At 43.3% G+C, this 15,729-nt stretch overlaps 1 protein-coding gene across 1 annotated transcript in view; it reads right to left on the bottom strand.

Moving 5' to 3' along the window:
- Positions 1–15,729, bottom strand: part of TENM4 (teneurin transmembrane protein 4) — a 375,350-nt gene that overhangs the window by 39,702 nt on the left and 319,919 nt on the right. Inside the window, exons 19-20 of the mRNA XM_023535518.1 lie at positions 7,988–8,220; positions 4,172–4,326 (exon numbers count right to left, since the gene is read on the bottom strand). Of these exons, the coding sequence (XP_023391286.1) occupies positions 4,172–4,326; positions 7,988–8,220 (388 nt within the window). The remainder of the gene's footprint in view (positions 1–4,171; positions 4,327–7,987; positions 8,221–15,729) is intronic.

Genomic DNA, 15,729 nt, shown 5'->3' with positions numbered 1-15,729 from the left:
TGGCACTAAGGGAAGCCCTTTTCCAACTGTGTCTCCAAGAGGTCCAGCCAAACTGCATGTGGGCTGAAGTGCTGACAGGTGCTGCCTCCAGCTGATTTGTTTATTCCGCCCCTAGAGACTCATCACCTTACATTCTTGAGCCCCTCTAAACTCCTGACATTCAGTTCAATTTGGGGCTTAAACAAGTGTATACCTTCAGATAAGAAATTTCTCTTCCAGGAATTTAATCTTGTACACCATTGTTTATAAAGGTGTTTATCAAAGCCATTTTAAATAATGGTGAAAAACTGAAACCAACTCAAATGCCTACCAACAGAGAACTGGCTAAATAAATTACAGTATATTTAGTTCACCTATAAATTAGAAAACTTAGTGTAGCTGTTAAAAGTGATATTATAGATGGATATTTAGTGGCATGGGAAACTGTCTGCCATGTATTAAGTGGAAAAACCAGGAACAGAACCGTAAGTACAGTGTGATCCCAAATGGGGGAAAAATACAACAATAAATTAGATTATGGATAGAGGGGAGATTAAAAGCTTGAGGGATATATACCAAGATATTAACTATACTGAGACTAGAGATAATTTTATCTTTCTCTTTTATAATTTTTGGCTTTTTTATTTCCTATAATATATATGTGGTAGTTTACTAATGTAAAAAGAAATCCCAGTAAATTATATACACCTGAGATAGAAGGGCCACCTTCATGTGCCCCATCTCCTTCCAGAGGAGATGGTCTGAATTCCTCTAGCTCAGGGTCATTCTCATGATGGAGTGAGCCCTTTCTCACTTTTTCCATGCATAATTCTTGAACTCTGCTTCCTAAAGTTTTCTTGTTCCCTCACTTCCATCCTGGGTCCCTATGTCCTCACAGAATAAGGGAGTCTGAGGCACGGCAGAGCTGCCAGCGGGCTGCAGCCCTCACACTTCCCAGTGCCCTCTGGAGCTCAGCGGCACAGCAGTCCTCAGCTGCGTCAAGAACACAGTTTACTCTAAAGTGACAGGGGAATTTTCAATTTCCTAAAACCCATTTCTTGTCGACACTAGCTGCTAAATATTTTATGCCCTCTGGTCCTGTGGCATCTTGGGGACCTGCTTGCCCAGACCTTTCTGCCTGTCATTATGATGAAAAGAGACTCTCTGATGGGTGAATGGGGAGGAGGAAGTGGGGGCTAGGGGAGGGAGAGGGGGAGGGAATAGGGGAAGGAAGGGAAGAGCAAGTGCTCTCCTGCTCTCTCCTTTATGTCTACGTGCACAAAAGCATCTGGGAAAGAGGGAGCAGTGCTCTCGGAGTCGGTCCTCGCTCTGTCACAGTGCCTGCATGAAGTTCTAGACCCAGACTGAGGACTCAAGTTTCTCTGATTTCATCCCCCTATTAGTGATGATTACGTTGAGGCTCATTTCTCACCACCAAAGTGGAGAGGCTTTATAATCTCTGCGGTCCCTTCAGCTCTCACATTCTGTGGTCCTGAGGTGGAATGGAGCACTGTGCCTTTATAAAAGCGCTTGGAGCTGACTGCCTTGTTGCAGAGTTACTTGTCTAAAAAAATGGGTTGTTAAATGAAGGAACAAATAAATGACAGCGAATAGCAGAGAGAGAGAGCAAGGGATTTGGGGCCAGGACACCTCGCTTCCTCTCTCAGTTCCACAATAACTATAGGTGTGATCTTAAGTTACTGAAACACTTTGAACTACTTTCCCCATATGTAATAAATATTACATAAAGTAATTGTGAGGATCAAACAAGACAATGTACAAGGCAGTTCTTTGTAAAGTATAAAATGAATGAATATTAACAGCCTATTGTTAGCTGCCAGCCACTGTGCTAGGCAATTTACTTACATGATTTGATAAAAAAAATTTCATTTCTACATTCCTGATAGAGCCTAGCACAGGGCTCTGCATTTATAACTGCATTTACTTTCACCAAGCCTCAGGGTCCTTATCTGTAACATGGGGTAGATAATATCTACCTCTTGAGATTATTGTGACAGCTAAATAAGAAAAGTGAAGTAGTACTCATCTCTGCATCCCTATTTCTAACAGTGCCCAGCACATAATAAGTATTCAGGAAGTCATTTTGGACCTTAAGTATAGAGTTATCCTCTGTGTCTCTGGTGGCCACAGTCTGTTGAGCTGAGAACTAATCCCGTTTCAAACAGGTGGCACTATCTTCTGATCCTTCTCTACTCTGTGCCTCCTTCTAGTTTCTCCTGGGGTCTGGTCTCCGTCTCCTTCCAGAGGAGATGGTCTGAATTCCTTGGTTTTCTCCTTTGCACTCTTGCCTCTGAGCTGTGTTCTTAGCCCTCTGGCTTCCCTCGCTGCTCCCTGTGGGATGGTAAAGTCGCTGGGTGCTTGTAACAGAAGTTTTGAGAATGAAAGCCAGTACCCCCTGCCCATATATGTATATAAAAATATATGCCTGTGTCTGTAGAGTGTGGGTTTCTTCCCCTCTATTACATATCAGTTGTCTTCCAAGCCTTTGATCTGGCTGCTTGGCAGCACCTCTAACTAAAGTTAAACAATTTTCCAACGTGTGGATTGAAAATTTTCGGCACCTGGTGCTGGCTGGTGGAGGACCCATTTTGAGAATTGAAAATACTTGTACCCACATCTTCGGGCCATAGCAGCTTCCTGATGGGTAATTTAAGCTTGCTCACAGACTGGAGAGGGAAACTCTCGAGCCAGCAACAGGAAGCCTGCCAAACTGGAAAGACAAGTGGCAGAGAGCAGATTCCATTATGGAGCATAACTATCACACTAGTTGGTGCAGAGGGAAATCACACAGCATCCAACAGGGATGTGACATGGGTGCTGGGACCGCCAGCAGCAGCCATGGGACTGGGGAAGGGGCTCCATGACACATCAGTAACAGAGGGAGGCATGACCAGTGACGCCTCCCAGCCTCTGCTGCCTGCTGAGCACCAGGGAGCAGGTCCACGGTCAGAGGAAAAGAGCTTATGTGCAGCCTCCCACAGAAGTGAGGGGGTTTAAAAAGCTAAGTGTGACTACCGCTGACACCAGTTTGCAATTTAACGTAACTCAATCCTCAATTTCCTTGGTTTTGCTAATTTCGGCAAGATGGATATTCACTGATTTAGCACTGGCCAGGCCCTGCCGAAAGATCTAGTAATAAAGGACACATCTCTTGCCAAATCATTGCGGGACAAATTAAGGACATGCTGAATAGCCCCAGTCACTTGTGTCTTTCTCTGGTCTACACTAGGTTCCTGATACTCACCTGAAAAGGTCCAAACTCTTTGGTATGGTAAGGTAAGGTCCTTCACAAACTGGCCCCAAATCATGTTTCCAGTTTCAATTCCTGCTACTACTTCCTTCTAAGAAATTTGTGCTCTGGCATAGATTCATGTTGCTTGAATATACCAGGCTCATTAGCATTTCTGTGCCTTAGCACATGCTGTTCCCTTTGTGTGAAATGCCTCCATTCTTCCTTGCCGCCCAGCAAACCCCTATTCAGTCTTCCAAACCTGGCACAAATGACATGTCCTTTGAGAAAGTGGGCACTAAAACTTCTCTTTATTGATCATCTCTGAAGCGCCAAGTGGTGCCAGGAGCCTCCATGCAGTGTTTCATGTATTCTCAATGTAAAATGATTTCCATTTTACGGATGTGAAAAATGAGGCTCAAAGGACCTCAGAAAGTTGTCTGAACTTACTCAGCTTGGTAAGTGCCAAAGCTGTGATTCAATGGATCGATCGATCGATCGATCAATCAATCGCTAAATACCGGTGTGCTCCTATTGTGTCCCAGGCACCCTGGCTATAGTAGAGGAAAAGATGGACAGATTCTTCCTGTCTTCATGTAGTTTACAGTCTAAAAATAAAACAGACAATGTACAAATACCAGTGTTTTCAAAGAGGGAAGTCAAGTAGCTATGGATTTAAATTCACACTCTGTGAATCTCTGCTGCCCTTGCGGTTTCCTGGGGCAGATTTCTTCACTGTCCCCTGAGCTTCCTTGTGGTGAACATGGCGCTGTGCCCTACTAATTTTTGTGTCCTGAGTGTTCTTCAGAGGCCCAGCACCAAGAGTGTGCCCTGAAAAGGCTTGTGGAATAAAAAGGCAAACCGCCCACATGCTGGCTGGGTGCCAGGTGAGAGGGCGCGTATGCAGACCCAGGGCTCTGGCAGACGAAGCTCTCTCCTTACCTGAGAAATATCCATGACAGAATCACAGCTGAGGGGCCTGGCCGAGGTAAGATCATTGGAGCCCAGCAGGGTGGAGATGACCCCATTCTGATCGATGCGTCTGATCATGGTGCCATCTACGAAGTAAATCAGCCCAGACTTGTCCACCGTGATGCCTGGGGCAGAGAATTCAGCGTCAAAGGTGGTGACAACCCACACACTCATGGGGACCTGCAGGCTGACAGAGAACCTCCACGCTGTGATTTTGTTAGATCCTCTGCACAAAATTCATTCCCTTTCTAAGACAAGGAGATAGATGCCCAGAGGTGTAGAGTGACTTGTTCGAAGCAGAAAGTAGAACCCAGGTCTTCAGAGCATCCAGGGTTCTGGTTCTTCCACCTTGCCACTGCTGGAGATTTTTACTTATCACCTTAGCCATCCACTGCAGTGCACTGATAACTTCTGGGGGTTTATTAAGCACTAGAGGTAGTTGTAAGGAGTATATTTTTCCATGTCAAAACTGTGAATTATTTAAATTAACCTACTTCTGAAGACCTGTAATTATGCTAATCAAATCTCCTTATTGGTAACAATTTTTCTTTTCTTCCAAGATAATCATTCTTCATGTTTTCTTACTCTATTACTATTTTAGTTTCATTGGTCATTACAGAAAAATAGAGCCTACAAAAAGAATCCTTTGGATCTGTGTAGGGAATGCTGGTGAATTTAATTTCTAAAAAGGGCACACTGAAGAGAAGAGTCAGAATTGTTATTCGACATCACTTATTTCATTCCTTAGACTGTTCCACCCCACTGACTTTCTCTCTGACCAGCTGTGTGACCTTGGGCAAGTCAATGGACATCTCTGCATTTGTTTTCTCAGCTGGTAAATAGATTGTTCTAAATCTTTATTTCTCAGTCTCATATGTGTGTGAGAATCACCTGGGAGCTGCTTCAGAAAATCTCACATGGAGCCTGAGCATCTACCTGTATTTTTGACAAGCACCCTGGGTGATAATAATACAAATAAAAGTTTGAGAACCACTCTAGTAAATCAGTACTTCTTAACCACTGATACGTATTAGAATTACTTGAAAAGTTTTTTCAAAAGATACCTGTTTGGCCTCAGTCCTGGAACTACTAATTCAGGGGATAGCTTGGAATGGGACCAAAGCATGTTTTAAAAATGCTCACGGGTGATATTGACTTCCACCCCAGGTCCAGAATCACAAGAGTTAGATATAACCCTACCAAATGGAGAAGTACTCAGGGATGTTGGGGCTGAGCCACAGAGGAGATGTGCCCCCGTGAAGTGCATGGTCTGGCTGGGGAGGCATGAGAGGGAGTCGATGATGTGTGGAGTGCTCCCGGGACTGACAGAACCCAGAGAAGGTCACGACAAAATAAAGATGATTCTGGTCAGTTTTATTCTGTTCAGTTTACTCTGGGGAAGGCATGGAGAGGAAGAGTCAGAAAAAGCTTCATAGAAGTAGAGACATTTGAAGTGTAAGCTTTCCAGTTATAAAAACTTAGGCAAGTCACTTCACTTCCAAGACTCAGTTTCCTCATCAATAAAATGGGGATTATAACACCTGACTTCTAACAGTTACCCCTCAATCATTATTAGTGACTTATAATTATGAGAACGTGACCAGCACTTTGTGGGATTCAAGACCCTTGCTATTGGGGCCCATGTATCTATGACTGGTCAGCAGGATGGTTTAAGGCACTGCCCCAAAGGCCTCTAAGGGATAAAAAAACCACTGGAGCAATGGTTCCTTCTGCCCCCTCCTTGGCTGTTCAGGGCTGACAAGCAATTTCACACAGGACCAGGCAGCCTCAAGGCAAGGAAGCCTTTCTTCTGTCCCTGCCTAGAATGTAAATTAATTACATTCTTTAAGTACCAAGACAGGAGTTTTCTTGTCTGCCAGGCTATGCTGTCTTTCTCTTCCATCTGCTAGGACTGATGAGTGCTTCATGAACAATCGAGTTTCTTGTTTACAAAGTTGGCTGCACAGGCTAATGGAAGTGATCTGTCCCCTGATTAATTACATCATTTTTTCTCCTTTTGTTGTGCTAAATAGATGAACATCTTTTCTCCTCCCTGCTACAAAGTGTCTGGGTATTATGGCACCCTTGTCATTTCTATCAGGCGTTTGGGCACATTCACTGCTACTACATATGTGTGTGTGTGTTTGTGCATGCGTGTGTGAGGGGAGAGTGTGTAGGGTAACTAAGAAAGACCTGGAAGGAGTAAAGATCCTCAGAAAAAAAATGGGTTAATTCTAAGAGGGTAGAAAGTTGCAACTGGAAGGGGTCACAGGAATAATTTAGCCCAATCTGCTCATTTACCAGTGGGAACACTGAGCCCCAGAGGAGGAGGTCACAAAGCCAGAGAGTGGCAGAGATAAACCATAATGCAGAATCTCTAAGTGCAAGCTCAGTGTTCTTTCCACTCCAGCCTACTCTCTTAGTATTAGGAAATCATAATTAGGAGGGCGATTAACCACACATGTCATACTATTTACCTCACAGAGTTACCACCTGACTACTCCAGGTACATGGTAGAGATAAATGATATGATATAATATATGATACGATGTGATGTGATATAATACAATATAATAATAATAGGAATCACCATTTATGGGATGTTTATCATGTGCCCGGTACCATAGTACTAAGCATTTATATTTCTGATAATATTTAATGTGTACTTCAACTGTATAGTATATCTCTATTTCACAGATGAGGGAAATAAGGCTCAGAGAAGTTAAGCAACTCACCCAAAGTTGCACAGCTATTTGGTGGCAATGTCTGAATTTGAATATAGGACTGCCTCATTTCATTAGCATCTAACTGCTTTGATTTGAAACCAGGCCCTATTTAATTTGAAATCTGGCACTATTTAGTAATACAATGGCAATTTTTATAAGGTATCACATGAAATATATTCATGTTGACCTTCAGAATGATCCTAGGAAGTGGACACAGAAGGTGTTGTTACCTCTATTTTATCAACAAGGACTCTGAGGCTTATACACTATAGGTCACTGGCTTTAGGGTGAATGATGGATATTTGTTGTAAATGATGGCTTCTCCAAAAAGCCCTCCTACTCTGCTAGGCACAGGGGCCTCTCTCAGCTCTGGACTCCCATGCACGGTTCTTTCTTCTGGCATCTCAGGAAGCACTTCTCCTTCTCTCCCATATCAGAGTGATTCACATTCAAGTCATACCTTCTGCCATAATGAACTTATCTTTGCAACCACAGTGCACTGCATACTCAGTAAATATTTGCTAAGTGAATGAAAAATTGTGATTATGGGTATGAAGAGGCCTAACTTTTTGCAGGACTCAAAATTAAAACAGTTAACCCATTCTATGGCACATGAACATGTGCAGAGATGATTTTATAAAACAATAACATGAGAGACAGAAGGACACTGATAAATAAATGACGGGAGATCCATTTGATGGAATACTATATAGCCATTAAAAACGAGTACACAGAAGACTAATGACATAGAGACACGTTCATTATTTATCGGTTAGGAGAAAAAGGAGGTTATTAAAACAACTTGTTTATTAATGCGATCTCATTTTATTTGTTTTTGGTGAGTATTGCATGCACACAGCACTTAGAAAAAAGACTAATAGGAAAGACAGGAAATGTTAACTGGGAATTTCCGGCAGGGGGAACCATGACAATTTTAACTTTCCTCCATAGAGTTCTTGGTAATTTCCAAAAATTTTTGCAACGATAAACATGTATTTCTTTTGAAAATGGAAAGCACCCCAATAAATGTCACTTAAAGTGTTTAGAAAAAAGGCCTTACCCCTGGGGTTGGTAAGTGTGGCTTCTGTGGCCTTCCCGCCATCCCCACAACGAGTGTCATCAAAGGGGAGGCACTGGTCACCTGTCCCCGCAACCACCTCAGAGTTCTTGACGAGGTCCTTCACCACCACGGTGGACTTGATCTTAAAGACCCGCCGGCTGTTGGTGTCAGAGAGGAAGATGGCCCCACTCATAGGGTCCGTGGTCAGGTAGTACTTATGTGCTGGACTGTGACTGGAAAACAAGGACATGCCCATTGGAGAGCACTTTCTTTTTTCCTATCAGGTAGCCAGAGATATATACAACTTAAATCCAAGCCCAAGTGTCTTATGGAAATGATGTCCACATTTTGGGTGACAGTTCCCCAATTTTTCTGGCCGCAGTGGTTGGTCTAACTCTCCCTTCCATTCAACCATCAATGCCAATGATTGTGATGCCCAGCCCAGTGCCACATCAGGTGCTCAGTATGTGTTTTCTTAAAAGGATTATCAATGAGGCTTACCATACGTAGCCTGTAAATCCAAGCCAGAACCATGAAAGTGGTTGACTTCAGAGAACACTTTTAGAGTTTGACTCACAAGCTCTTCTCTCACAGAGTTTTTATAGCAGCCACAACCCTGCTTGGGACTGACTGATAAGACCCTGGCCAAATCTGACACACTGCCGGCATCAGCACCGTCTTCAGCTGACACTCGTGTTACACTTATCAGGAGCCCAGTATTCTCCCACTTGCAGTCAGATACAAATGAATTGCACGATTAGTTTGTAATTTGTAGCAACATCCAAGAAAAAATAAAACACCAGAGCAGTGCTGATGATGGTTCTATTTCTGGAAAACTGTTATAAAGACAAGGCTATGCTAACAGAGGTAAGTGAAGTCAGACCACGACTGTACAGAGGCATTACGGAGACAAGGCCCTGTCTCTAGGCAGAGGGTAGGAAAAATGCACAGGCTTTGGAATCAGACCAGTCTGGGTTCTAAGTCTAGCTCTGTCATTTCCAGGTTCTGAGACTTAAGGAAATTACTTGGCCTCCTGAGCTTCCAGTTTTCTTTATCTGCAAAATGGAGATGTTAATAGCTACCTTGTTGGTGTATTGGAAAAATTACATAAAATAGTATAAGACAAAAGTTCAGCATGATACACAGCACCTTGTAGGTACTCCATTAACTGGTGTTTTAATTACTGGTCATTATGTCTGTTTCCGTACTCAGAGAGGACTTCAGAGTAGGTGCCGCTTATTAAGCTTGGATTCTGTTATCGCACGATACTGATTTATAATTTCTTCCAAGTCTAGGCCACATTGGAGTTGGAGTCATAACTCCTGGGAAGCTGTTCTCAGCTCCTGTGCATGGCCTGATATTTCCCAGGTCCTTAAACTGCATCTCATATTGACAGCCCATTATTCCAAGTCTCTGGAAAGTCTTCTGGTTCAAAGGAATCTCTCTGTTCAGGCTGGATGGCCCGTCACTGGCCATTTTCACTGGACAGTGGGACATACTATGTTAAGGGAAGCGGGGAAGAGTGAGCAATGCCTAGAGCACCCACAGAGTAGGGGCGCTGAACATCCCCTTGGGATGCAAGTAAGGGGGTTAGAAAAGTCTAGAAAGAAGTTATTTCATATTTTATCAGGCATGTAAGTTTTGGGTCTTTAAAAGAAGAAATTTTTTACAGATTGGTGGTTTTTTTTTTAATTACGTGTGAAGATTGGGGCACCTTAATCTTTTTAGTGTCAAGGTGTCTAAAGGTGTTAATCTGGCCTTGACTGTCTGTCATCATAACCATCCCTCGCTTTGGACAGTGTCTTGGGGACTGGCAGCTTCTAACAAGGCTTTCCTTCCTTCGTTTCCTCTTCTTGAATTTGACTAAGATGTCATGATTTCCTCCAACCGTCTTGCCTCTCCAGCCCTAACACTACTGTCCTATCACCTTTTTCTTGAATAAAGGGCAGGTCTCTCCGCCTGTAGCCTGGGTCCTCCCCAAGCTATTCTCTACCACCTAACCCAAATACCAACATGTCACCTCAATACTTTTCCTTCTAGGACTGCCCATTATTTATAGGCTAAGTTCAGAACTCCCAGCCTAGCAGCACACAAGGCCCACAATGCTCTGCTGCTGCTCCATCTTCCCAGCCTTCTTCCCGACATTTTCTCACAGACCTCCTGCACTCCAGCAATACTGACAACTTGTCCCTCAACGTGCCTTCATGTGTTTTTATATCTGCTGTTCCTGCCCCATGGGAGATCCCTTCCCCTTCCCTTTTCAGTCTGCTGACCTGCTACTCACTCTTCAGGGGTCAGCTCAAATGGCACCCTTTCTGGTCAAACCTTCCCGGACCTTTCTTCTCTGTGCACTGAGATTCATATCTGTTCATATCTGGATTACAGGACACTTAACATAATGCTGTGGCTATTTATTTATGTGTCTGTTTCCCAAATCCTACAGTCAATACTTGAAGAGACAGGCTTTTATTTATTTTTGTATTTCCAGTGATCAGCTTGGTGCCTTCTAGCTCATAGCAACCACTTGCATTAAGTAAATGGCATCACCATTTTTAGTTCATTTAAGTGGTATTTTCAATCAAATTCCTGAGTTTTTCTTTTACTTCTCTTTTGGGGGTGGTGGTAACAGGGGAGCTGTCCTGTTTATCCCGAAATGACTCCTGTGACTTACCCTATAACGTGGCACAGATTTAATCTTTTCCGATGACACTGGTGCTGGCTAGATAAAATGCAGTGACCTTAGATCCCACTCTGTAACGCTAGGGCAGCCTTGATCTTTCTGCTTTCCTGATGATAGCTGTGAGGTGGAGGTGATTATTTCATTCCTTTGTGCATTACTCATGATAAACTGGTGCTATCCACCTTGGCAGAAAAATGGGTCCTGAGGGAGTAAGATGAGGGGCCCTGTCCACTTAGATTAGCCCCCTGCGTTTCTGGCTCATGTCTTTTTGCACTGCCCCAGAGAAGTGCCACTCATGTGGAGCTTCTCAGATTGGTGAATTCCAGAACAGGGCCGCATTGGCAGGATCGTTCCAGAGTTTATAAATGCTGTGGCCCTATCGTTTGTGCCCAAGGACAAATTTGAGGTCTGTGGTGGTTTAGATGTGAATTCTAATTTGAGAAAGTCACCTAAATCATTCAAGCTGTAGGTCCTTTAGCTGTCAAATGATTAAGTCCCTGCTCTGCTTTGCTCAGAGGCTTGTCATTAGGATCAAATGAAATTATCCATCTCAACAGCCCTTTCCACTTGGCAGAGCTCACTTCTTCCTCATGCCACCTGCACTGGGAACAGCACCCGGTCCTCTGCTGGGAGCAGTGCCACCTGTCTGTGGAGCACAGCTGCAGAGACGACTGTCATGAGAAGAGAAGCATTCTCTACCATCTCTGGGTGCCTATTCCTTTCTGGACACTGTGCTAGCATTTTACACTCATGATCTCATGTTCCTCACAACCGCCATATAAGGCAGGTGCTTTTTTTTTTTTTCCAAAGTATTTCAGAAAACTAAGACTGAGAGAGGCGAAGTGACTTGACCAGGGTCAGAAACTGCTAAGTATTAGGATGGATTTTCAACTCTGATCTACTTGACTCCAAAGTCAGTGTTCTTCTTACTTCTCTACACTGCTTCTCAGGGTCCAGGAAGCTCCACTGCCACCAGTGTACCTGCTCATATCTTGAAACTGAGCTCAAGCATCACCTCATCTGTAATGCCATTCCTTGATTCCTAGGCTCCCCTTACCCTCACTGATAGAATTGGCCACTTCTTTGCTGTATTCTCACTAGACTCTCAGCAGATTGTACTTTTCCTACCTCTAGCACCTTAAGACATGTTTCTGTTTGGTAGCCTGTCTCCTCCATGACATCTTGAACTCCTCAAGGGTAGGGACTGGCTTCGAGTCCCTGGTGCTTAGACCTGGGCCAGGGCAGAGGAAATGCTCCAGAAAGGTCTGCTGAATTTATGAATCAGTGAGTAAGTGACCATCTGCCTCCCTGGGAGAACATGCAGAAAATACCCACGGCTAAGGATCTTAGAGTGATGGCTCACAAACATGGCTACACTTCAGATTCACCTGGAAAGCTTTCAAAAAAGCCTCACGCATAACATCTGAAGGGTCTGGGCATCTGTATCTTTAAGATCTCTCCAGGTGACTCTGAGGCACAGACAGATTTGTAAACCATGGCCTTAGGCCAGTGCTTCTCAAACTTTAATGTCCATATGAATCACCTGGAGATTTTGTTAAAATGAGGATTTCAGTTCAGCAGTTCCGGGGTGTTGCTGCCTCCAGTCTGTATTTCTAACGAGTTCTCAGAGGATGCCAGTGTTACTTGACTGCACTTCAGGTAACAAGGCCTTAGAAGACTCTGCCAACCATAAATGCATAGGATAGACGATGGCCTACGGCTGGGACCCTTGGCCCAGTTCTGTGGCAGACGTGTGTCTGACCCAGTTCTGATCCTGAGCAGGGCTGCGCACAGAGTAAGGTCACAGCTCTGTTTCCAGAGTCTGCCTAAGGCCCACATTCTTTTCTATTTTCTTAAACATAACCTTGGTTACATAAAATCTTAAGAGACTATAAGGGTATCATTACTGAAGTTAATGAGCTAAAGTCAAGCCTCACTCTGCCCTCTTTCTAGGGAATTTCCTAGCAGGAGCTGCGAGCCCAGGAGTTTCTTGGGATGAAAGGTGATCTAGTCTCTGCTTCTGAGTGAGAATTCTCCCTTTGCCTCAGAGTAAGGTCTACCTTGTGCAAAGGAGCGTCCCTTGACCACATCTGGTGGCAGCCCTAGCAGAACCTGATTTACTGGATCTTGGAACCAATGGGAAGAGCTCAAGTATGAGAGCCACACAGACATGGGTGCAAATACCAGTTCTACTGCCCACTTGGTAGGCGACTTTGGGCAAATTGCTTCATTACTCTGAGCCTCAGTTTTTTCATCTGAGAAATGGGGATAATCACATCTACTTCAAATGGGTATTTTGGGGACAAAATTGTATAAAGAATGCAAATCTTGAGCATAGTACTTGTTCATTAAAAAATAAAAATGGGAGGGTAAAGTGGGTAAAGGGGATCAAATATATTGTAGCTGAAGGAAACTGGACTTTGGATGGTAAACACACAATAGAATATACAGATGTCAAATTATAATGTACACCTGAAAATTACATAATTGTATTAACCAATGTTACCAAAGAAACTTAATTTAAAAAAATGCCCAATAAATGGTAGCTGGTCACTTTGAGAAACCTCCAGAAAATTTATGTTGCTACATAATGGAAAAGACAGGTATGGTAGACTTAACATTGCCCTGTCCAACCTATTTCCTGGGGCAGTTAAGGGCTCTGCTAGAATTAACATAATATGTATAGCTGTGATTGATCTAGACTGAGTTCAAATGTACTTCTGAGCAACAGGCTTCAAATATTCCTCTATGACCCTGGGGAAGAGATCTGGGAAGAGATGAGGATCCTTATTCCCTGAAGGGGTCCACAGAGGAAGATGCCCAAAGGATTAGTGGTCCCTGGACTGAGCGTGCTCAGCGTCGAGGCCAAAAAGGCCAAAGGCAGAGATGAGACTGCTCTGAGGAGTACACACACACAGCCTAAGAGCACCAGCCTGAACAAAAAGCTATTCCTGGGAACAGCTGAAACAGTAAGTGCTAACGAAGAGGACAAAATTTTAGAATTTCATTATCCACTTCTGACATTCACTGATGGGGACACGAAGGCCCAGAGAAAGGAAGGGATTTGCCAATGTCTAGGTACCAGTTAAAATCAGAGCTGGAACCCAGGCCTCCTTATTCTGGATTAAATTCAGAAAACTGAAAGGCAGAAAAGAATTCCTTTTCCTCTCCTACTTTGGTCACTTTAGAAATAGTTTTTAGCACCTGAGAAAACAATGAATTGAGAGAAAGCAAGAAACTGGCTTTGAAATCATACCATAGCTGTAGCAAAAGATCACTAAACGTCAGAAACAACAGGCGCCGAAACCATAACTCTCTCAATTTACAGATGGCAAGATTAAAAACCAGAAAAGCAAGGTGACCAGCCCGAGGTCACATGATGAATGCACAGCAAAGCTGGACAAGCACCCTGACATCCTGACTCTTCCCAGCTAGGTCCCCCGGTATCCTGGCTGTGACCCAGGCAGTTATCACCACTGATGGACATTTTTAATGTTCAGTGCTAGGTGTTCATCATGATCTTCACTGAAATATACTTCACATGAAATATACTGAACTTGAGGGCACATATCAACGCATAGTTCAGTATCATCTATACGAAGCTCACTGAAAATCTTTTAGATTTCAGTATCAGAAAAAAAATATTCCTCCTCGGAGAAGTGGGCATATTTTCCCATTTCCGATAATGCAGACCATAGAAATATTTGTTTCCCTGTTTATTCTGTCTGCCAGGAAGTTCAGAGTCTAATTCGATATATGATTACATATCTCTGTTTCCTCTGTTTTTCTTTTGTTCCTAAATTCTATTTAATTTACTTTAATGCATGTGTCTTTGATAGTAAGAGGACTGAATTCCTTTTTGGGAAAGATGAAGACATCATATAATTCTTATAAAGATGATGATAATACTACATCACCACCACCACCACCGCCACCACCATCACCACTTCTGGAGCTCCTTTCTGTGCCTGGCACAATGCTAGATACTTTACAAATATCCTCTGTAACCCTTATAACAACCTCTAAGGGAGATTTTATGAACCTCAAGTTAGGAACTAAAGCTCAGATAGATGAAGTAATCTTTTCTAAGTCACACAAATGGGGAGCTTCAGTTTTCTCAACTGTGAATTGGATGTATCATGAGTACCTCCTTCATAGGGGGTAAACTGTTATATAAACCGTGTAAACCACTTAACTCCCTCTCTGCTACACATTAATGCTCTGTACATGTTAACTATTATTATGATCTTAGTATATATGATTGTTACCTGAATACTATATCTAATCATGTAGATATTGATATTATTATTGGATTTTGGGTCATCTACCGCCTATCATCTTAAGACTTTCTTTTATCACAACTTAGCATCCACTTCATATGCCACTTTGATCTGAGCCACATGTAGGTGACTGAGAGCACCTCTGTAGCAGTGCAAACCAAAGCTCCATCTGCGTAAGGCAACTTTCAAGTAATCCAAAAGTGTGTGAGGCTGGGAGACTCTAAAGAGACTGTTACCCAGGAGTCAAATAAGTGCCACAGTAACAGGTGACGCTGACAGGCAGACATTTCTCTTGGTGTATCCAATGAGGTTCACTTCTGTCTGCTGTAGTGTCACTGTGAGCCTACATGACAAGGGGTATTGCTCTCTTTGTGTGGTCTGTAGGGTCTGGAAATCCTACCCCACTTTGTTCTTGTTGGCAAACTGTCTGGTGGGGTCACCTGCCATCCCAGCCACTAAAGTCGAGGTACCTAGAATGCCCACAGAAGTGCAAATCTGAAACCTGTCTTCTTCTAGTTTCTTCTCTTGATCGAGATGTTCTCAGGACTTCCCACTGTGACCACCATAGTCACTCAACACAGTTAGGATGATGTTCTCCTTTATTCTAAGGATAAGCAGACTGTGGCGTTCACATTACTATGCCAACATTAAAATTATTCCTTATTACTTCAGTCTGTCATGTTCACAGACTACCAAATAAACTGCTGCACTTTGCTAGAGAATAAAGGAGTTCAGGCTCTCACACGTACCCACCATTATTAATGACGTCCTTTCATTGTAAC

This window comes from Pteropus vampyrus, unplaced genomic scaffold (genome assembly GCF_000151845.1).
Source record: "Pteropus vampyrus isolate Shadow unplaced genomic scaffold, Pvam_2.0 Scaffold141, whole genome shotgun sequence".
NCBI lineage: Eukaryota > Metazoa > Chordata > Mammalia > Chiroptera > Pteropodidae > Pteropus > Pteropus vampyrus.
This window is presented reverse-complemented; position numbering and strand designations above follow the sequence as displayed.